Below are 25344 nucleotides of genomic sequence, written 5' to 3'. Positions count from 1 at the left end.
AAAAAATATTTTAATGTTCATAAAGAACAAAAATGCTAAATATTTTTATTAGATTTCGAAAGTGAGAGTGACTAAAATGAGCAAAACATTAAAATGATTCTTGATAACGGTAAATAAAAGAAATTCGACATTCAGAAGACGATTTTATCATCGTAATTTTAAAAAAATATTAACGATATACATTAAACAAAATATTATGATAAAACCCGAACAATATTTTCTTTGATAATTGATAATCATATTATTAAGTATATAAAAAAATGTACAGAAATAGAAACATTGTGAATTCTAGGAACTAAATTATTTTGCCTATATCAAAATATATGCCGTTATATATTTATTTATAATTATATTACTGCAATTTTATATACAATGTATATTGAATAAAAAATTTATTTATTTCATATCTATGAATTTCGAAATAAGGATTTGCATTTTTTTTTAAAACTACAGAAAGAAATAATTTCATAGAAATATTAAAATTTCTTTGATTTGATGAAAAAAGGTAACAAAGTCGAAAAACCGATAAATTTGCTCTAATTTCAGAATAGATTCATCAAGAAATAAATCAGTCATAGTCAAAATAGTTACTAAAATAGCGATTTGATGAATATTGATGAATAACTACAAAAATATAGATTCACACAATACATACTAAATAAAGCTCATAAATTTGAATCAAATTTTGACTAGCGGAAATGAAAATAAATATATTATAAATAAATCTTCATATTTGGAAAAAAAAAACATACAAGACCGTTGTCAATATTATTCAATGAATTTATTATTCATTTATTATATAAAAAATATTACGACAAGAATTTTTTCAAATGTATCATTAATGATTTCTAAAAAAAAAAAAAGAAAAAATAACATTATTATAACAAACAAGAACTAAGAAAATTTATAAAAACAAAAAAATAATATGGCATGTTTTTTGCTAATTTACGATAATAGTTACAAATAAAATGATTGTACTGTAACAATTTACAAAATTATAATTAAGAAAAAAAGTTATAATAAATTCCAAACATAAATATATAAAAATTGAAAATAATATAAAGCGAATACCTGAAACAGTAACGTAATAAAATAGTACAAATTCGTCGTCGATATAATTAATTAATAAAATATAAGTAATTAATAGAAATTAGCGTAAAATCAAAATCTTACAAATAGCCTATCCAAATTTTCATTAATATTTTTAATTTAACCAGTTTTATTCTTTATAGGAAATAAAGGAAATAATAAATTCTTTATAGGAAATAAAATTAAACAAAATATATCAAGATATTTTTATTTCAAGCAGAAAAGTTTGCTAAACTATCAAGAATTTCATGGAAAAAAAAACATACAAAGAACATCAAATGATCCATATTATATTTCACATTCACGAAAAACATGGTAAAAAAGATTTTGCAAAGATAATAAAATAACTAAATCTTATATGATTTGTAAGAAATATCTACGAAAAATATATAAAAAAAAACTCTTGCAAAAAATGCATTAATAAAACATTTTTAATTTATTTTTAAATAAAATAAACTATATCTCTATCATTTCCTGTTTATGTTAAATATTAAAAAGAAAAATATATAATTATTTTATTATTGTTAAAAAAATTATTATTAATTTATTATTATTTATTACTTATTTAAAAATTATATTGTGCAATATTTCTTATAATAAAATTATAATAAAATTATATAAAATTTTTACATAATATTTCTTATAATAAAATTGACAATCATCTGCATTTTTTTTATAAAAACATAATGTTTACTTCGCAATTAGTGAAAGTTTTTTTTTTCTAGTAATTTTCCTCCTAAATATGATACTCTCAACTTTTATAAGAAAAAATTTGAATATTATTTTTTGCTTTGCAGATAAGCAGGTTATCTGTAGTATCTTAGAAAAGTTTATTTTATCATATTCATGTTCTTGTCTTTATATATTATGATGAAATTATTAAAAAGTTAATTATAGTTTCATATATAGTTTCATATATTCATAAAAATGTAGAACAATTTTGATAGATTCTAGATATCAAAACGATAAAAAAAGTTATATACTTACATCTGACAAAACTTAATTAAGTGGAGTCCATTAATAAAAATAAATACACTGATATTTATACACAAATAAGTATTTCAAATGAATTTCAGTGTAATATTATATAACTCCTTATTTAACAAAACCTTATCTCGAATAAGTTACAAAATATTAATATATATATCGCTTTATTTAATGGTTATTATGGTACAAACATTTTATTTAAATCCATAACTGAATCATTGAATTCAACTACTTACTTACTGAAGCTCATAGGAGCAAATCAAATATTTCCATAAGATTTCAGATTAAAAAGGTTGAATATGTTTTTCTATACATAAATTTTCTTATTCTTATATGTATAAGGAAATCATTAATAATATTTGAGTCAATTTGAATTTCAAAGATCAATGCATCAGTTAAAAAATTTTGTCTCTATTTCATTTGAATTCAATGTTTTTTATCCCGATATGAGATTAATAAATAGAAAAATAGTCAAAATTTAAAATCTATATTTTTAACATTTGATACTAATACTGCGTTTTATACTTACTAAAAAATCATATAAACATTTTTCATGTTATTATTACATATTTTGATAGCGATATTTCTTTTTATTTAATTATTCACATTAATTTCTTTGAATAAAATTATTTTAATTATTATTTATTATCATACAACTTTTATATGAAGATTATTTAATTACAATTTTATTTTAAACGAGTTCAAATATGTATAATTTCAATAAACTTGAATTGAACTTGATTCCGTATAGTTTCCAGCACGACAATGTGTTTACTAAAATATTGTTGTTAATAATTAATGTTAATGTTAATTAAATGTGAATTAAATATTAATTGCAGAAAAAGAAAGACTATATATAAAAAACAAATAAGAATAATCCGAAAGAAAAGTTAATCTTTTCTGTTGGTAAAATAGCATTACTTTATCTTGATCTTGATTCTTATTTTATCTTGGTCTGATTCATTGATATTCGCTTCGTATATTAAAAATAAAAGTATAAAAAAAGAAATTAGAATTAGTAATATTTATTCGAGGCATGCATAAAAAAAGCATGCATAAAACGCATTTTTTATGAGTATATATGATAGATCAACTTTATTATTATTTCTCTCTACATGAGAATAAAAAATATTAAGTAAAGTAAAATAAAGATAAAAATTTGTCAATAATTTGATTAGCTCATGTTTAATAATCTAAAATTTAAATTGATTTAAGTATTTGATTAATATTTCAGACTTTTTGTAGATGTAAAAATAATTAAAAAAACAATTGTGCATATAAAAATATAATCAATTTTTTTAATTCGAAATCTTATAGAAATATATTTTGATTTGTTTTTAAAGATTTTATTACAAGTATGACATTTCAAATTTGTATAATTAAAAGTGATAATTTTTTTTTAACAATATAAGAATATTGTATAGTTATTACATATATTATACAATATTTATACATATTATATATTAATTATATTATACTAAAATTTAGAAATATTCATTTGTGTATAAAAGAATATCAATGTATTTACTTTCATTGAGGCTCTGTTATACAAGCAGCCTGTAAGCAGTTGCAATACAGTACTATTGAGCATTCAACTGAGTGTTTTTGTTCTTTCACTGTCTTACTCTAATACAAACTTATAAATATTTATAAATATTTATAACTATAATATTCATAACTATTATAAATATTTATAACTTGTTAATTAAGCCTTATCAAGATATATGTATATGTATTTTTTTCATTGTTTTAATAAATTCATCCAAAAATGTTCCATATTTTTATGATCACTCTGTATATATTATATACAAATTTTGCATTATTTGTAACAATTATTAATAGTTATTAAAAATAAATATTTATTATGAATTCTATTATACTAGATTTGAAAAGGACTCCTTTGCTCTAATTTACATTTTTCCTTTTTTATATATTTTTTTTTTTACATAAGAAATTCCTTTTTTTTATAAGAAATTTTTTATGAAATAGAATGTGTATTGATTTCAAATATGAGCAAGATATTATCATATTATGTTGTGTACTTTTTTCATGCTAGATTTAGTTAATTATGAATGCATTGTTTATATTGGCTTCTAAATTAATCAAGTAATCTGTAATGAATTGATATATTTTAAATTCACTTTGAAGTTTTAAAAAAATCTTTTTTTTTTCTAAAAGCCATCGAAATCATAATTTATTATTTTGTTTAATTATTTTTTTTTATTTTTTATATAAATTAATGCTATTGGCTAATGCTTTCAAGTTCAGTTTTTTAATTGATTTTCAAATTTACTGGAAATCTTTATATTTTTTATATTTTATATTTCAGTAATTAATCTTTATATATTTTAATTACTTATACAATTAATTTTAATTAAAATAATTTTTAATTATGCCAAAAGTTATTAATTTTTTATTGTTAAAAAATATGTTTGGAATATTCTCTGGAAAATTACTTTTTAATTTGATTCAATATAAACTGGAGACTTTGTCTAGAGATAGAAGAATATTATTCAGATTGATTTAATCAAAATCCAAGGTGTCATAATTTTCAACTTTGTATTTTAAAAAATTCACGTCAAAGTTGATGTTGTTTTTTACTAGCAAAGTAATTGAAATTAAAATCTTCCTTGAGAATTGTTTTAATTTATTTCATATTATTATTGTTGTGTTTGTATTATGAATAAAGTGAAGTCAATCCATGTTTGCCTTTTATTGAATTTCAATATTCCTTTTAATTTCTTGAATTCTATTGAATTTTCAAATACTTTTTATAATTCTTAAAAGATTTTTTTTGTAGACTTCTTGATTCATTGTTTCATTATAGAATCTTTAGTCTTCTACACATTTTTAATTTAGTTTTTTTTATTACATCCGATATTGTGTTAATTAGATCATAATCTTCTAATAGTTTTTTAGTTTTTTTTTTAAATCTATTTTAATTAAATGATGTTACAGAATGTAACTATTAAAATTTTCTGGTAGTAGTTCTAATTGATCTGGGCAGTTGTTAAATAATATTTTAGATTTGAATAATTTCTAAGTTTTGATTGTTTAGCAAATAGATGTTATAAACACATATTTTCTTTTTAGGTATGAAAGTAACTGCCACTATTTCCAATTTTGATTTAAGTGTAATTTTTACAGAACTAATATTGTTTCTAATAAAAATAGCAATTTCTATTGCATAAATAGTATTTGTTATTTTAATAAATTTTATATTTGTTTTCTCTTTAAGTTAGTTATATTTTAAATATCTTAAAGATTATATAATTTCTGAAATAATTTTATTTATTAGCATTTGTGCAATCATATTTTATTATTATGATTCCATACATCATCTCATATACATTTTCAGAATCACTATTTTAGATTAAACATCTATTCTCATTCATTTGATGTTTAATCATTCATTATACATAATTTATTTGCACTCAATCTATTAGTTGATGATTATTAATGAAAAATAATATAAAAATTTTTTTAAATAATTTTATAAATAATTTGTATTTTTCCGAAAAACATATGCTTTCAATTGAAATTTAGAGAAATAGAAAAGGAATAGTCTTAGTATATAAAATATATCATGTAAAATATTGGAGATGCAATGACTGTTCTAATATAGCCAATATGAAAATATACAATCCAAATCAAAATAATAACAATATTTATAAATATAAAAATAATAATAATAATAATATTTTTCTTTCTATATATATTAATATATGTTGTTGAATGTTTATTGCATAGCAAGTAATAAAATCTATGAAATCCAATTGAAATCTAATATTTTTTGATTACTAAAATTAAAACGTGAAAAAAATAATCATTATGATCAAATCATTACTGGTATTGTCAACTATCATAGATGGCCAAAGAAAATTATGTACTTAAACTTAGTAATTGAATTTAGTAATTCTGAAGATATTATTTAATTTCTCAACAATTTTTAATTTTTTAATTTTTAATTTTAATTTTTTTAACTTTCATTTCGTATGAAGCATAGTTTCTTCATATACCACTAGTATGTAAACATAATATAAATTGTACTTTTTTTTATATAGATTTCAATATAATCAATATTCGCTATTATTGTTATCCGCATGGACAAAATAATAGTGCACCATGTGCACACTATTATCCATATAAAGAAACATCGCATTGCTATGAAATTTTAATTTGAATAATTGAATATTTTGAAAACTAAAATCAATCATCTGTTGTGTGTGTGAAAGGAAAAAATTGTTAGAAATGAAACTCTTTTTAAATATATTTTAAACTTATTGAGACCAATATAAAAGAGCTAATTGATTAATTGATTTAAATAAGTATTAATATTAATATTTATAACTAAATAGATAATATTTCTTAGACAAATTATAGTAATCAATTTTATTTAACACATTTTGAGTATCACTATATTATATCATTTGGCTAATTGACAATGCGACAATGATCGTAGTGAACTAATTGTATTAATAAAATATATGTAGTTAGCATTCATGTGTTACATCTATATATATAAATAAAATATAATGTATTGTTCCGAAATTTTTTTATTAATATTTTGAAATCTAATAAACGAAGACCTTTCTTCAACTCCTTTAATTGTGAAGTTTTTAATTGTGAAAGAATATTCAAATTTTAAATTTAGAATATCCATTCCAAATTTCATTAGCAACATATGCTTTTCGGAAATATAGCCAATATACATTTGAACGAGCAATGTTTGATGATTTACTCCATAATAGAAAGAAAGTTTTATATGCATAAAACATATATAAATAATTTCATTAAATAATTTTAATGTGAAAAAGAAAATTTTTCTTGTGTAATTCTATTTTACTATTTTAATTCATAAATTTATGTTTTATGGCCTTTTTAGAATTTATTTTTCTATTTTTCATCAATTTGACTTTTTTAATTATGTTTGATTTCAATGTTGTATAGTAGAATTGATATTAGAAAATCGATAATAATAATAATCAATTAATAAAAATAACTAATAAAAAGTTTATTATTAAATATATTAAGTAATTTTGAATTTCAGATTTCATCGTTTAAGCATTTAAATACTAATAATAAAGGAAAAGTATTTAAATATTTCAGCAAAATAAGTGACAAATATATTTTTCTTAAACTGTTAATCTAACAGTCTTGCAAATTCCAAATAGATGGAATCTCTTCTCTTGTAGCTTTGTAATTAAGGCATTTCAAAGAGAGTAGTTTTCATTACATAGTATTTAAATATTTGTTGAAGAATTCATTTTTATACAGAGTAACCTTTTTATATTATTTATATATTTTATATTATTTTATTAGGACTTTTTTATTATCAGGAGATTTAGAGTTTTGCCATGCTTTTCTTAATTTTTTCTTTTTTGTAATTCATAATAAAATCTGAGTATTTGTTTTGAATAAAATAAATTATCATAGAAATTGATTGCTTCAACAATATGTTGTGTTAAATTCTACTACTATTTGTCTATGTTATATTCTGTGTTTAATGAAAAGTGAGTTATAATTTATTAAACTCATTTAAATATTTATTTAAATATTTACGAAAAAGTATGCAATTTATATATTTATTATAGATCTGTTGTATTACCATTATAATTGATGGTGATATGATGGTGAATGATCAAACGAAAAATCAATAAGGTAAGCTTGAATCTAACAAAATGAGATACTTTTAATGAAAAGATATTTTATTTAGATTAATTGGTCAAGTAAATTAATTCATTAATGTTTATGTGCTTTAACTTATTTATTTATATAAAAGTATTCTATCTCTTGGATTTAAAATTCTCAATCCTCAAAAATCATTTTTCGCATTGAAATCATCATCTATTAGAAATCTATTATTCATATTTATAAAGAAAGTATCAAATTTTTGTTTAGAAATTATATATCTACAAGGATAATATATGATGATATCATTAGATTATTAATAAAACTATCATATTTATTAATTATAGGTAATCATGTTTATAAATTGAGAATACATAACGTTTTATATTGAATTTGATTATTTTGGTTATGTTTCCATGTGCCTTACTAATAGATTTTTACATTGTCATATTCTTTAATCTATGATTAATTTTTTTCAATGGATAATTACAATTTAAATTTTTCAATTCATAAAAATTTCTAGTTTATACTTATGTTGTATAATCATAATTATAATCATAATTATAAATTATTAAATATAAAAGATAAAGATAAAACTATAAATGATATATATATTGATTATTTATAAAAAGAGGTTTCCTATTTTTACTAAAAAAATTTTTTCCAATTTTGTGCATATAATAATAAAAGCTATAATTAATGATAATAGTAATTTTTTTAGACTAAAAATAAAATTTTATATAATTATTTTATTAAATATTATAAAGTATTCAATCTGTATCTACAAAATAGTATTTAATCTTTTAGATTATTTATAATTTTTACAAATAAGTATACATGATAATAATTACAATATTATTTTATTTAATATTTTATAAATAAATCCATATTTAATATTCAATTGAAATACTATTTTATATATTTTAATATGGTTTAATATTAGTAATTCATTTAATAGCTTTTTTTAAATTATCATTATTAATTTTTACTTACATGTTTATTTAACTTCTTTCATTTAATTTTATATAATTTTTTTGTTTTTTCATTTCTATTAATTTATATATGCTATAATCTAATTGATAAAAAAGTTAATAATAAAAGTTTAAATTTTTTAATTTTAATATTTACTCAATATAAATATTTTAAATATAAATAGTACAACTTCAAATCTATTCAAAATTTATACATTTATTTTATCACATTTAATATATATATTATATTCTATTTATTATAATTATTTACATATGATTATTAGAAAAATTATATATATTTAAATCAATTTTTTTAAAAAAATATTTTATCTTTCAATTTATCGCAAAAAATATAATAATAGGACTTGCGATTACGTTTCTGACATAAAAAAACAATATTATTTATCAAATTTTGCATCATGGATTGTATCTAAAATAGATTGTATTGTAACATATTTGAACAAATTATTCATCATTATGTTTTCAAAAGACTTATAACTGTGGCGCTGTGATTCGTACGAAATTCTTGTTGAATGTATAAGTTCGTTTATTTAATAGGAACTATTTGTTTAAAGTTATTTTTGTCGAAGTTTTTAAGATTGTTCAAATAATCACTTTTTGTTTCTAAACTGTGAAGATAACAAGTTAATTTATATATTAAATGATTTGATACAAAAAATAAAATGAAAATGCTTATGAAAGTGTCGCAAAGTTCCTTGACAGTTGCTTTCACGAAAAGGTAACTATCTCTATAGTAAAAAAAAGTTCCGCAATGATATAAATGTTTTTCACTTAACCTTGTAAAATGACAATAATACGTTTATTCAATAATTATTCTTATATAAATTAATTTCTTATATAAATTAAATGCAAATAATGATATTTTTTACAGTGCAATACAAAAAAAGACGTTTCCTTTTCTCAAAAAATGTGATTTTTCCTCTCAAAAGGTATCTAATAATAAAATAACAAGAAAATCAATTGTTACACCATTCCCTCCGTTAACCGAACCGATTCCTAATTTACCTAAAGCTATTTATGCTACTGCTAAAGAAGAACATCAAGGTACTAAAGTAACAGTTTTGTCGAATGGATTAAAAGTTGCTTCTGAAAATCGATTTGGTCAATTTTGTACAATAGGTGGTAAGTTCTAAGAACTCATTTCTAACTCTATTCTTAGAAATATTTTTATTTATTTTGTTATACTCTTTATTTATTTATATGTTTTATATTTATTAAAATAATATTTTGCAGTATTGCTTGATTCTGGTCCTCGATATGAAATTGCATATCCTAGTGGTATTTCACATTTTCTGGAAAAATTAGCATTTAGTGTAAGATTTTTAATATATTGATTTAATTATTTTTATAATATATTGAAGAATTATAAACTAGAAGAAGTATTTAAAGCATAAAAAAAAACAATTTATTTTTACAGTCTACTAAAACATATAAAAATAAAGATCAGATAATGCTTGCATTAGAAAAACATGGAGGTATATGTGATTGCCAAGCATCCAGGGATACATTTGTTTATGCAGCATCAGCAGAACGTCATGGATTGGATACTGTCGTACAAATTTTAGGAGATATTGTTTTAAGACCTCAAATTACAGAGGAAGAGGTAAAAAATTTATTATATACTGTAATAAAATATAGGTAAAAATGAAATATTGATATATAGTATAAAATAAATATATGCACATTTTATATTTATTTTATAGACAAGATCCTCTATTAGAAATAATATGATTTGTTCTCATAAATTTATTATTATTATTATATGTAATAATAAATTTTTAGATTTTATAATAGAATTTATAATAAGATTAAATTTAAAAATTTTTGGTTTTCAGTTTTGAATTAAATATTTTTTTACTATTAATTCTTACTGCATAAATAGAGATTATTCATATTCGGACATTTTTGAAAAGATTAAGTTTTTCAGTTTATATATTTGTAATAATATTGAATTCAAACAAATTATTTTAATTTTTAATTTTTATTATTTTAATTTGAAATAAATTTCTTAGATTTTCTCAAAAATTTTTAATCTACTGAAAAATTGTCAGATAATCTTTGAATGATTAATGATCTTTTCTTGAATTAAAATTAAATTTTTTTCATAATAAAAAATTTTTGAGAATTTGTAAAAACTTCCTAAATCTTATTTAAAAATTATTATAATTTTTTAAATAACATAACATAGAAATTAATAAATTTAGATGGCTTTACTGAAAATAAATATTTTATATCTCAACAATTTTTTCACAATTATATAATTAAAAAAATATAAAGAAAAATATATTTCATAAAGCATTTTTTATAAAGAAAATGGAAAATGTAAAAAAAAATTATATAAATTTATAATTTACAAAGGATTTACAATTTATTATATTATATTATTATAATTATTATATTATAATAATTTTTTGTTTTAATTTAATTTTAATTTTAAATATATATTGATTCTTTTTTTAATATTGATATTTGTAATGATATTATGAATTATTAATATTTATAAATTGAAAGAATATTACAATATTACAAACTTATTGTAAATATGATATTAATAATTAATCATGTATTATAAAAAAAGAATTTGTTTGTATTTATTTTATACTAATTACAAAAAATTATTTATGAAAGATATATTTTTTTTTTATCATATTTTTTCATAATCTTTTTATCATATCTTTATATAAAATAAGAAATATTTAAAATATTTAATTTTATAGGATTATTTAAATTTGTAACAATTTTTATATATACTATCATACTATAAAAAATTTTATATTTTTATTTTATATAAAATAAAAAAATATTTATTTTTAATAAAATTATTCAAATTTATAATAATTTTTATGTTATGCTAAAAAAAACTTTTTAAATCAGAACTATTCATCTTTTTGATGGGATAAAAAGATGCAAAATAATATTTATATTTTTTATTTTATTTAAAGATTTTATTAAATTATTGAATTTCTAAATAATTATTGTCATTTATAATAATTCAAAAAACATTTCAATAACTCTGTATATATAAAAAATAATTTATATATAAATTTTGATATAGTTTGTATAATTTTATAATTTTATATTATACATTCTTATTAATATAAAAATTTGTTGTATGCAAATATAATGTAAAAATTTAGATAACTTATATAAATTTTTAGATAAATGCAGCAAGACAAATGATCCACTTTGAATTAGAATCTCTACTTACCAGACCAGAACAAGAACCAATACTTATGGATATGATTCATGCAGTATGTAATTATATATATATATAAATATTTCAGCAAAATTTTAAAAATATACATCTTTTACTTTATATAGGCTGCATATAGAAGCAATACTCTTGGATTTCCAAAAATTTGTCCAAAAGAAAATATTGATCTTATAGATAGAAAAATATTATTTGATTATTTAAAACGCCATTATTTACCACATAGAATGGTAGTAGCTGGAGTTGGTATAGAACATGAGGATCTTGTTTCAGCAGTTCAAAAGTAATTATATAAATAAAACTGTTAAGTATTCATTACTATATATAATTAACAAAATATTATTAAATTGATTTAATTTTAAGCTTATAAATTATAATTTCCATACTTTATACAATTTAAATTATAATATTTCAATTTTAAATATATTTTTTGAATTTTATAATAATTATTATAGATATTTCGTCAATGAAAAATCAGTTTGGGAAGAAGAAAGAATAGAAGAAAATTCAATATCTGTAAGAAAATCTTTAAATAGAGTTGATGCTTCAATTGCTCAATATACAGGAGGTTACATACTAGTAATTATTGCTTTAAATTAATAAATACAATACAAAGAATAATATTTAATATTATTATATAACAACTTTAAATTCTACATTTATATAGGAAGAATGTAATGTACCTGTATATGCAGGGCCTAGTGGTTTACCAGAATTATCACATGTAGTAATAGGTTTAGAAGGTTGTTCTCATCAAGATTCAGATTTTGTAGCAATGTGTGTTTTAAATATGATGATGGGTGGTGGTAATAGCTTCAGTGCTGGAGGTCCAGGAAAGGGAATGTATACTCGGTTATACACAAATGTACTTAACCGGTAAAGCTTAAAATGCTATTTAAAAATTGGATGAGAAATAAATATTACTGTAAAGTTATTATTTTACAGATATCATTGGTTATATAGTGCAACTGCATATAATCATGCATATGCTGATTCAGGTCTTTTTTATATTCATGCATCATGTATACCATCTCATGTTAGAGATATGGTAGAAGTAATTGTACACGAGATGGTTACTATGACTAATAATATTGTAGACAGCGAGTTAGCGGTATGGTTATATTTATAAGTATTATTTATATAAGTATAATAACTATATTTTTCTATTTTCTTTTAATCTTATATAATATTTTAATAATAGAGAGCAAAGAAGCAACTACAATCTATGTTACTTATGAATTTAGAACAAAGACCTATTGTATTTGAAGATATCGGAAGACAGGTTTTAGCCACTGGTTCTAGAAAACGGCCAGAATATTTTATACAAGCAATTGGTACGTTTTATATTATATTAAAATTCATATTAATAGTTTTAAATAATTAAAAAATAATCTCTTATGCACATAACACAAAGCATGAACTATATCAAATCAATATAGACATATTCATATTATACATATATTTTAATAAAATTCATTTATTTATTAACAATAACTTATCGACATGTCATTATATTATTTTAGTAATATATAATAGCACCATAAATGTTTTGTCTATTAAGATAAAATGATAATTCTTGTATAGATAACAAAGTATCCATTCATTTTATTACTAAATGTACTAATATATGTAAATATGTATAATTACTTATATAATTAATATGCAATAGTATTTTGAGATAAATATGTTAGTCCGGTATTGTTCATGCATTGTATTGTAATGATCTTTATGTTACTAATCTACTATCTTTTTTTTTAATTACTTAATTCATTATTTCAAAATTGAATACTAATAACTTTATACATTTCTAATAATTTCACATTATATTATATTAAACCATATATATCATATAGAGAAATTAAAAAACAATTTTGTTTTCATTCAGAACACTTTCTTTAAAAAATGAATTCAGCCAATATTCGTGAATTTTAATATAGAGTGATTCTCTCATTAAAATTTAGTATTATAAATACTATATCATAATCATAAATAAATCATAAATACTTTCATTTTTATATACATATGAACAATCTCAATTTTGGCTTTTTGTGTAAATAAAAAGTTACTATATACAGATACTACATAACAGATATCAATTTTGTATATATACTGATGTTATTGTTTATGGCATAGCAAAAAAATTACTGAAGAACTCTGTGTAATTATTTTATAAATGTTATTTATATATTATTTTTTAATCAAAATAGTATAGTCATATTGATTTTTCAATTTTGGCTGAATCTTTTGCCTTATATTTTATTATAATTATTATTATTTAAAAATTTTAAATTAGTTTAAAATTACATTAAAATTATTTTTAATAATTATAATAATTTGACGTCACGTCATTATAATGATGAAAAAATCATTTTATTCGTTCATATTTATTTGTAGATGAGATATCAAAAGATGATATAAAAAATGTAGCACGTCGATTACTTAAATCACCACCTAGTGTAGCTGCTCGAGGAGAAGTGAGAAGTATTCCTTCAATCAGAGATATTCAAGCTGGATTAATTGATGAGCAAGGCAGATTACCTGGTTCCCGTAGTAGATTATCACTCTTTCGTTGATTAAAAAAAGTTATTAATGTAGAGAATACTTTTTTGGCAAAATTATTTGCCATATATAAATTGTTGATTTATCTCGAAATTAAGATTTTATATTCTGAATATCACATGTGATTATAAAAGTGTTCTTTAATTTATTTACAATCTATATTTCAATATATTTATTTTAACCTTCTTTCGTATGTGTTTAATAGACGATTTTTAAATATTTTTTTTTCCGCATTAAATTTATTATGTATATATTGATATAAATACGTTGTGTAAAAATACATGTAATAATATGTACATGTATATGTACATAACGTATAAATACAAATATAAGCAACGAATATTCTTAATCATTACATATTAAATGAAATATTTATCAGATAATCTAATAAAAATATTTTATATCAAATCGATCATTTTTTAATGCAATTTTTGGAATTTTATTGAAATTTAAATGTTATAACTCATACAAAAATAACAAGAGAAAAAAGTTTAATTCATTATTTATATGATTTTGAAATTGTTTAAAAAGTACAAATTCAAAATTGATGATTTTTATAAAAATTTTTTCATAAAAATTACTTTCTTATTAATTATGAAACTTATGAATTTCATTTTTTTATTATAAGTTTTCTTGAATTTATTCGCAAAGTGATGTCTAAAAAAAAAAAATTAAAAATTTAAAAATATCCTACATTCACATCAAAATCGCTATTATGATTGAAAAGGTTAATCAAATTTTTTTTTATTTTTATACTAAACAGTATTATTATCTGAAGAATATACATTAAGTTTTTAATATATTATTAAAATATAAGCATTATATTTGATATTAATACAATCAAATTAATTATATTTTATATTTTAATTAATATATTTTTAGATTATTTTTATTCTAAACTATTATTCCAAAAATTTATATAAGAATTTATTTATACTGCGATATAAAAAATAAATTATATTTTTTTTTCCATTTTATTTTATCTAATTTAAATTGTTTAATGAATAAGTTTCAATCATTTTTGTGTATCAATTTTATTTTATTTTAATCTTAAGAAACGAACTACTAAAAATATCTCATGAATACATTAATTCTATATAATTAGATATTTTTCATAATTGTTTATGATTTATAAATCTTCTAAACAAAATTAATATTTTGATATTTTTGTTATTTTTATTAAAATGAAAAAATGAATGTTATATGATTAATATCATGAAATAATTTTAATGAATTTTAACAAATTAATTTAAAAATAAAATGTTTAAAACAGAATAGGAATATACTTTTTTAAACTTTTTAGTATTTAAATCGAAAATAAAATTTGCAAAATAAAAAAATATATATTTTTTAATAGTTTTATATTACAAACAATTTTATAAAAATTTATAAATTCATTCAAAAAAGTATTCTCTGAAATAAAAAAAAAAATGAAATTCATATATTCATATGTTAGAGATAAAAATTGTTATAAAATTGTATAAAATTTTTGTAAACCTTAAAAGTTTATATTTTTTAAATAATTTCAAAATGAGACAAATTATCAATTAATTTATAATTTATAATATATTTTTAATATTTAAATTGATTATAAATGATAATATATTTATGATAATATGTATGATTAATATACATACAACACATGGTTTTACATAAAATTTATATTAAAAGTTGCGATTATGTTACTTTTAAATAAATTATTACATAAAAACGTATTATTATATTGTGATTAATATGATAGGAAAAATACAAAATTTCCATTGTACATTTTTATTTCTGAACAATTTCTTCCATGAAATACAATTAAGCTTCCACTTCTTCTAATGTCTTAAGAAAAGAAGCTTTCTTTTGAGCAACACGATTCTTTCTTTCTGATAAAGAAAGTTTGGCGCGATTCCAACGCTTTTTCACAGGTATTTTTTCTTTAATAACCTTTATGTGTTCTGGATTTGCGCGTATAGCTTCATGGGCACTCTTATAAATATTTTCAATCTGTAAATAAAAATAAAAAAAATGATTTTATAAAAAAAGTATTTTATATAAAATAATATAAAATAATATACATACAGTGGATATAAAAAGTATTCATATAATTAATTTCAATAAAAACTCTGTTTATTAACAAAATTTCAACAAATAAGTAATACATTTTATATGTACATATTTTAAAAGTTTTTAGAGTAATTTGTAAAAAAATTATGCTATTTATATTTATTATTAAAATATTAATAAATATTCAAAAAGCAAATATATATATATATATATTGTATATATATGTTATATATATATACAATAAATATTCATATGATTATATTTCATTAAATATACGATATAAATATTGTAACTTGAAAAAAAGTCAAAATATTACAAAAATATTGTAAAAAAATAAGATTATAAAATCATTTATAATTATGAATATTTATTTATTTATTGTAAAAGTTGTTAGAGAAGTTTAAAAAGTTTATTATATATTAATAAATTTAATACTATCATTATATATCATTATATATCAAATCAATCTTTATCAAGTGTATTATAATCTATATATAGTATTATAATAAAATAGCCTGTAAACAATATTATGTAAAAAAAAACTGAACAAACAATTGCAAATGAAAAAATGAAGTTTTGAAATATTATAAATATTTGATAATGCAGTATTTTTAAATTTATTTTTGTCTATATATTTATGAATTATAAAGTTTAATTATATATTTTCTTAAAATTTCAATTTTTTTAGTTTTTATATAAAAATATTACATATTTTTTATATAAATATGAATTTATATTTTATATCCTTGTCTTTTTATAATTTATGATATTTTCAATAAATTTTTGTCTTCTTTATGCTGTAATTACAATATTTATATCGTATATTTAATAAAATATGACTAACATAAATACTTACTATTTATATATAATTATCACTTTCTAAATATTTAATTTAATTTATTATATTTAATTTAATCACTTTCTAATAATTAATTAATATATTTTAATAAAAAATATGAATAACATTTTTTTTTAAATTATTCAAATTATTTTAAAAAATTATAAATAAAAGATTTTAAAAAATTTCTAAATCTAAGTATATCTAATAATATTTTATATATTTTATATATTATATAAAATTTATATAAATTTTATTATATATATTATATATTATATTTTATATATATTTTAAATATAAATAAAATATTATTTGATGTCTTTCATCTTTCTTATTTCGTTGAGAGCAAACCTACAATTTCAATAATATGCTTTCACATTCACTATCTATTATTCTTATTTTTCACCTTCTTTTAATACATTTCTATTTTCATCACTATTTTCCTTCTCTTATCGTCAATTCTATTCTTAATAAATAGAAGTAATTTCGTTATTCAATAACAAAAAATCAAACTCATCTTCACTTGAATTAATTTCATTATCTCTTACAAAACTCAAAAACTTTGAAAATAATATTTCTATTACCATGACTAATGTTGATAATGAAGTTCGATACGCGATCTCGCTCTAATTTGAAATAAAAAAATCTAGCCATTTGACAATATATTATTCTGTACTTTATAAGATTATATGTAAAAAATTTAAAAAACTATTCATGAAACGATATTTTAAAAAAGCCAAACATAAATATTGTCGCTATTTGAATTGCCGCATCAATCCAAGTGTCTGAGAGTCACTATTGGAACACAAAAGATTAATACCATGATAATATCATAATAGATAAATATCGTACCGAAGAAATCAATAAACGAAGTTTTTATTGAAATTAATTATCACATAAATATTTTTTACATTTACCATATATTAAATATAATCATATTATGGTCATATGGTAATATCTATCGCTAATTTTACAAATTATTTCTTGTTTATGTTGTTTATTTTTCCTTCATTCAGTAGATAAAATAAGTAGAATGAATATTTCTATAAGCAATATTTTATACAAGAGATTTGTTTTTCTTGTAAACATGAAATATATGAAAAAAAAATAATACAATTTTGGTAATTATCTAAAAAATTAAAATAAAAAAATTTAGAATCCATGAAAATAAAATATAAAAATATAAAACAATAAAATATAATAAAATAAAAAATTTTTTATTGAAATTTAATCAATACAATAATAAATATTAACTATGAGATTAATATTACTATCATTTTAACCTATCATTATATTTTTGGTTTTTAAAAAAAATATCTTATACTTTCGTTCGATTCAGAAGAATCCAGGAAAGTTTCTATGGTAGTACTAAATGATTTCACAAAATACTTAAACTCAAATGAAGATATTTAAGCCTAAAAATTCGTGAAGTTTTTTTGACTAGTTCATTTGTATATTTTAAATGTCGGTTATTATATTATGATGACTTATTTACATTAACAATTAATATTAAGACATACATATATGTATAGATGAAATTTTATGAATAATAAATAATAATAATGAATAATTTTTTTTACAAATATCTTAAAAAAATTGACATGTATATGTTATATGCACAGGAAAAAATTGTTCAAAATTTTGTCTTTTATATATATTTAAAAATTATGGAAATTGGTGAAATAATCTTTTATATAATCACTGTCATTTTTATTAGTAGCATCATTGATATTTTAAACTCGTGTTAAATCATATTATAAAAGCATTCATTAATTATTTTTAATTATTATATCAAAAATTTTATTTATAAAACCATTTTTACTAATTAATATCTATTTCTATCATATAGATATATATAAATATAAATTTATATTTATATATTTTACACCCAATTTATATTTTTTTTTCTTTATATCTTTTTCAGTTTATATTAATTATTGTTTTGAATTAATTAAAACACAAAATATAATATAATTGTACTAGTTTTCCTTCTTTTATTTTTTTTTATAATTTATTGTTTATAAGAATATTGACTAGTAAATTGATTAGTAAAAACAAATTCTATATAATAAAATATTAATATAATATAAAATAAAAATACGAATAACAGAAAGTAAATAAAATGTAACATAAGTTGATATAATAAATGCTATATCAATGCATTTATTTTTTACAACCAATGCACTTATTATTGTCCAGTTGCGACACTGTAGAAATTATGAAAATCTGCAGTAATTATAAACTGGACGAATTGTATGATATAAATATGAATAATATGTAAAATGACAAGTACTTACACTATCAGCTGTAATACCATTTTTTATATATTGTGAAAATTGTCGCTTGAAAGCTTCATCATCTTCTTCTTCTAATGTTTTCATATAATTTGCAACATGTTGTCCAAAAATATGTTGTCGATGAACATCAGCATTAAAAGATTTGGACTCACTATCATAACCAGGAAACCTCTTGGTACTATATTATAAAAATAAGAATAATTATAAATTATATTTGAAATTATTTTATATTATTTTTATATTTATAAGATATTATCAGAAACACAATTTTTAATCTTTTTATGTCTATGCAAAAAAGTAAATTGTATTGTAGAACACAAATACAAAATCATGTCTTGCTATAACTCAGATGACGCGCATGTGTTATATAATCATCATAATACTGTATATTATATTTCTATTTAATATTTCCTGAAATAATTAATTAACAAATACCTATGTGGAATGTTCAGACCACCGTCAACAGCACCTTTCATAGCGCCAAAAACTCTAGCACCAGTAGTTGTACGCATTAGACCAGTATCTAAATAACATCTGAATGCTCCAGGACCTTCATCATCTAATTCTTCGACATTATATTCATCACCAGTTACTTCAGTTGTTCCAGTATACAAGGTATCTAGACCTAATTTTTTCAATAACTTAAAAAAAAAAAAAATCACTATTTAAAAGATATTATATTTAATTTAAATTATATTTAATATTATACAATTATTATTCAGAATCATATAACAGGGAACAATTAATGTTTCTTCAGTTATGCATCAAAGCGAGCTGAGTATTTCATCATCAAACAAATATTTATAATATATAATAAAATAATGTATTAAGCTGAGAAGTTGATAAAATTGTAAATCTAATTAGTCAATTTTAATAAATTCTATATAATCATAAAAATACATTAAAAATCATATTTATAACATAACATAATAACATATAATATAGCATAATCAATGATCAAATAAAAAAAGTTTTGTCTTTATTATCCTTATTATTATTATTATTATTATTATTATTGTCTATTTTATCCTAAATTTTCAATTCAACTTTTCAGCTATATATATATATATATATATATAATATTATATTTATATATATTATAGTGTATTATCATAAAATAAAACTATAAAAATCTTACTCTTCGTGCTAAAAGAAGACCTGTACAATATGCAGAAGCATAATTTGTAAGACCAACTTTAATACCATATTTTGGAAGTTCATGACTATAAGCTGCACATACAATTCTATCTCCTTCAATTCTTGAATATGCAACCTATATAAAAAAATATTATATATTATATAAAAAAATATTATAACTATATAAAAAAATTATTATTAATAAATAAAAATTTTAAATATTTTATTTATTATATTTACCTGACAAGTAATGTATTTTTTTGATAGACGTACAATTAATCTATATTTAGGAGTATTATATTTATTTTTATCCTGAATAGTTAATCGTTTACGTGCATAATAATCAGTTTTTCCTTCACGTCGCCTTCTGAATTTAACTTGATAACGTTTAAAATATTGTTTATTCTTAACAACTTTTACAAAACCCTAAAAAATAAATACATTATTTTTCATATTACGAACAATTATATATTACACTTCACTTACATATAATTCAGTGATATTGGGACAATTTTCTCATTTCTTTATCAAAGTGAGCTAAAATTTTCATCATTCAAGAGATATTATTTTTATTATTATTACTATTATTTATTAAAAATCATATTTATTTTAATATCTAATAAGATTATTTATAAAATACCATTTTTGATTTTATTATTTTTAATTTTATTATGAGCACATTAAACATAAATATATACATTTCAATTAAATAAAAAAATTATTTTCAATATACTGTAAGACATAAAATTAATCAATTCAAAATAATAAATAAAATATTATTGTATTTTTTATTTCATAATATTAAAATAGTTTATAATATTCATTTATATATGCTGCAATGAATATCATTTTTCAAATCCTACTAAATAACATACATCTAACATATTTATTTATGTTAAATAATTTGTATAAGTAATCAAGAATTTTATTTAATCAATTATACTAATCTTAAGAGAATTTTGCTTACCATTTTATTCGTATAATACAATAAAATCTCTACCGCACAATATCTCTTACTATTCCACGAACGAAAAGGAAGTTATCGCTTATATTCGATGTATCTAGAGAATCGATTTAAATAAATACGAGTGTATTCGATATTTCGATATTGGATACTTTTAGTATCGATATTTACAATTCCGATATTTAAATGGTATTATAAATTTATTTTAAATAATAAGTATTCATTTTCATAAACTTTTATATTTCAATATCAAACATGAATAATTATTCTATTTTAAATTTCGAATTTCAATTCAATACTACAATAATTTTAATATATTTCACATTATTATCTAATAAAAAATAATGGTACTAGAATTTACTAGATAAAGTTATATCTTATTGGACATATTTATATTTATTAAATTAAATTATCAAATTAAATAATCAAATTAAATATTTAATTTTAAAGAAATAATAGGCAAAATTAAAAAAAAAAGAATCGACTATGATAGATAAAAAAAATTATTTAAAAAAAAATAAATTTTATATAATTAATATTATATATTAAAGTCAATTTTAATTATTTTTTAATTACGAAAAAATAATTTAATTATTTTTTGATACTTTATAAAATTCATTTATTACTTAATTTCACATACATGTTTTTTTTTCTTTTTATTTATAAAAAGATATAAAAATTTATATGTTTATTATAATTTTATATATTATATTTTTGTTTGATGAGATGAATAAAATAAATAGAATATATGAATTATGAATTGTTTTTTGAACTCTCGTTTTACAAAGTGTAATCATGGGAATCTTAGATAGATAATATTAATGTATATAGGTTATTAAGTTATAAATGTAAATTATTTTTTGCAATAGTAAGTATATAAGAAAAGTAGATAGAATTGATCTGAAAATAGACAGAATTGTAAAATGGAATTAAGTCTGTTTTAAGAAGAAAGAAATATACAAAACATTCTGAAATTTATAAAATATCTCGGGAAACAATAAAAAAATATGTTAAAAGACATAAAAAGAAAAAAAAAAAATGAAAATATGTTCATATTATGTATTTGTAAGAAAAATAAAATTATTTTTTTTTTATAAATATTTTTTATAATAATTTTATAAATTTCTTATATAAAATTTTATATAATAATTTGTACATATTTTAAATCATTTTGAAAATCATTTTGTAAAAAACTTATTTATGTACACATATGTAGAAAGAAGCTATTATTTAATTTAGGATTAAACTTGTTTTCATTTTTAAGACAAAGAAAATATTTCTGATTAAATGAAGCAAAAATTCATGGTTGCATTTCATTAAAAATGTAGAGAAACATGATTATGCAAAAAAAAAAAAAAAAGAAAATTGAAAGTAATTTTGAAGATTGAGTTAATTGGTTTATATTGATTTAAAGAATTTTTAAAAAGACATTCGTTAATTAAACTTATATAAATCAGAACCAATATTTATTGCAAAAATGATTTTAATAAAATTATTGTGATTATTTTAAGTAACATTTACAATATTAACGAAACAAGAACTTCATATAATTCAAAATTTCATTTTAAAATATTTGTTCAAAAAAAAAACAAAGTAAATTGGATTAGTTGAATGAGATACAAATATTATGATATATATATAATGATATATGATAATGATATATGATATATATAATATTATATGCAATATATAGCAATATTATGAATTCAGCAAGAGGAATATATGCCTCCGTTATTAATTTTCTCATATAAAATAAAGAACGAAGTTTTTTTAAATGAAATATTTCCAAGTTTATAGCTTGTATTCAATTAAAATAAATGGAAAATTATACTTTTCAAAGTTATATTATCAAATCAAAGCTGTATTATTTTATCTCTTTTTCATAAACATCTAAAAATAATGTTAATGAAATAAAATGCAATTATTAGTTGATAGACATTCAATATGTAAAAAATATCTAAAAATTTTGAAACTGTTTCAAACTTGTTTAAGAAAATGAAGTTAGTATGGTCTATATGATTTTTTTCTACATTATATTTATTCTACTCAACCATCAAACATTTTATAAAATTTTTTATTAATTATTCTGTAAAAATAAATAGAGAGTTACTATATAATATGAAAGATATTATTTCAATTGTTCATTTTAAAGATTTTTTTTTCAATTTTTGATTAAGCTTTTATAAAAACATTAATTATAAAAATTATAGAAACTCAATAGTTTTGAAAAATTTAGCCTTTAAACTCTTACATTTCAATAAAGTGAAATTTTTTATTGCTCAAAGCATTAGTTTAAATGAAACTATTAATTAATTTTTGTAAATAAAAGTTTTATTTCAATAATTTTGAAATCTTCAGAATAATTCATTTTGTCTTTAAATTCATAATCTATTATATAAATATTACATCAGTAGTTGAAATATCTGAAATAAAATTATGTTATAATCTATTAAAGTAATTTGAATATTTTATTTCTAGTGATAGAATTTTTTCAAAAAAATACTATTAAGATTATGAATATTTTTTAGAAATATTTATCACAGTGTTAAATAATAAAAATATAATTAAAACCAATTATAATTCGAGATCAATTTTTGAAATTAAAAAGAAGAATATAATAAGAAAATCTATAAATGAAAAATCTACAATAATAATATTTAATGAATATAAAATTTGTTGAACTTATATAAAAAAATAATCTGCAATAAAATTAGAAGATAATAAAAAAGAAAGCTTTGTCAAATTATATAGGCTATATAAAAAGTAAATAAGTAGTAAATAATAGTATAACATGATTTTGTATTTCTGGATCAGTGAAGATCTAGACCTATAATTATATAGTTAATTAATTTATTAATTTATTTAATTAGTTGAATATATTAAATAAATGTTTGAACAAAAATGATCTTGATTTTGATTGAATTTTAAGATTAATTTTTTTATTTATTATTGCATTCTATTCTGTTCGTCAGGATAAAAAGCCTTAAAAAAATCATGAATTGCAATTTTCTTCAAAAAAAATATTAAAGTTATATTATTTTCCAAATTCATTTTATTTATAATTGTTTAATTAATTGCAAGAAAAAAATTTGCATTTATTATGATTATTTAAATATCATTGTATATCCTACATTTTTGCTTTCTTTTTTTTTTCTCTCTTTTTCTTTCTCACTATTTAAACAACAAAAGTTTAAAAGTTATTGAAACATATTGCAATGCATGCAACTTGAATGAAGTTAATGACTCACACTGAGTGAAACATTATCACTTTTAATCTAATTGAATTAAAAAAACAAAATTATTTATTACAATTTATTTTTTTTATCAATTTTATTTATACAATTTATGTTTATTTTATCCTAATATGAAATCTAATCTAAAATCTAAAATCATCTTTTGGATAAAATAATACGAATACTTTGATTATCTTTTATATAATTTTATTTTAAAAGAATAATTTATTTTAAAATAATTTATTTTTTCTACTATATTTTGTGTATTATATTATTAAAAATTTATAGAATCATATATAATAAGTTTATATATAATAAGTCAAATCTTTATTCTTAATATATGTATATTTAGAA

General features: G+C 18.5%; 2 protein-coding genes across 2 annotated transcripts; one reads left to right on the top strand and one right to left on the bottom strand.

Moving 5' to 3' along the window:
- Positions 1-8881: 8881 nt before the first annotated feature.
- Positions 8882-14655, top strand: LOC100863569 (mitochondrial-processing peptidase subunit alpha). The gene is made up of 11 exons (XM_003693389.4): positions 8882-9417; positions 9571-9821; positions 9933-10012; positions 10117-10302; positions 11858-11950; positions 12021-12193; positions 12366-12489; positions 12578-12786; positions 12856-13021; positions 13112-13244; positions 14305-14655. Exons 1-11 carry the CDS (start codon positions 9362-9364, stop codon positions 14481-14483), a joined length of 1650 nt encoding a protein of 549 aa, XP_003693437.1. The 5' UTR covers positions 8882-9361; the 3' UTR covers positions 14484-14655.
- A 1568-nt stretch (positions 14656-16223) lies between these two features.
- Positions 16224-21937, bottom strand: RpL5 (ribosomal protein L5). The gene is made up of 6 exons (XM_012486167.3): positions 21761-21937; positions 21034-21219; positions 20795-20929; positions 20092-20297; positions 19657-19834; positions 16224-16461 (listed from the first exon to the last, which is right to left on the bottom strand). Exons 1-6 carry the CDS (start codon positions 21761-21763, stop codon positions 16273-16275), a joined length of 897 nt encoding a protein of 298 aa, XP_012341621.1. The 5' UTR covers positions 21764-21937; the 3' UTR covers positions 16224-16272.
- Between the last annotated feature and the right edge of the window lie 3407 nt (positions 21938-25344).

This window comes from Apis florea, unplaced genomic scaffold (genome assembly GCF_048593485.1).
Source record: "Apis florea isolate Af1SG1 unplaced genomic scaffold, ASM4859348v1 contig_3571_pilon, whole genome shotgun sequence".
Classification (NCBI taxonomy): domain Eukaryota; kingdom Metazoa; phylum Arthropoda; class Insecta; order Hymenoptera; family Apidae; genus Apis; species Apis florea.
This window is presented reverse-complemented; position numbering and strand designations above follow the sequence as displayed.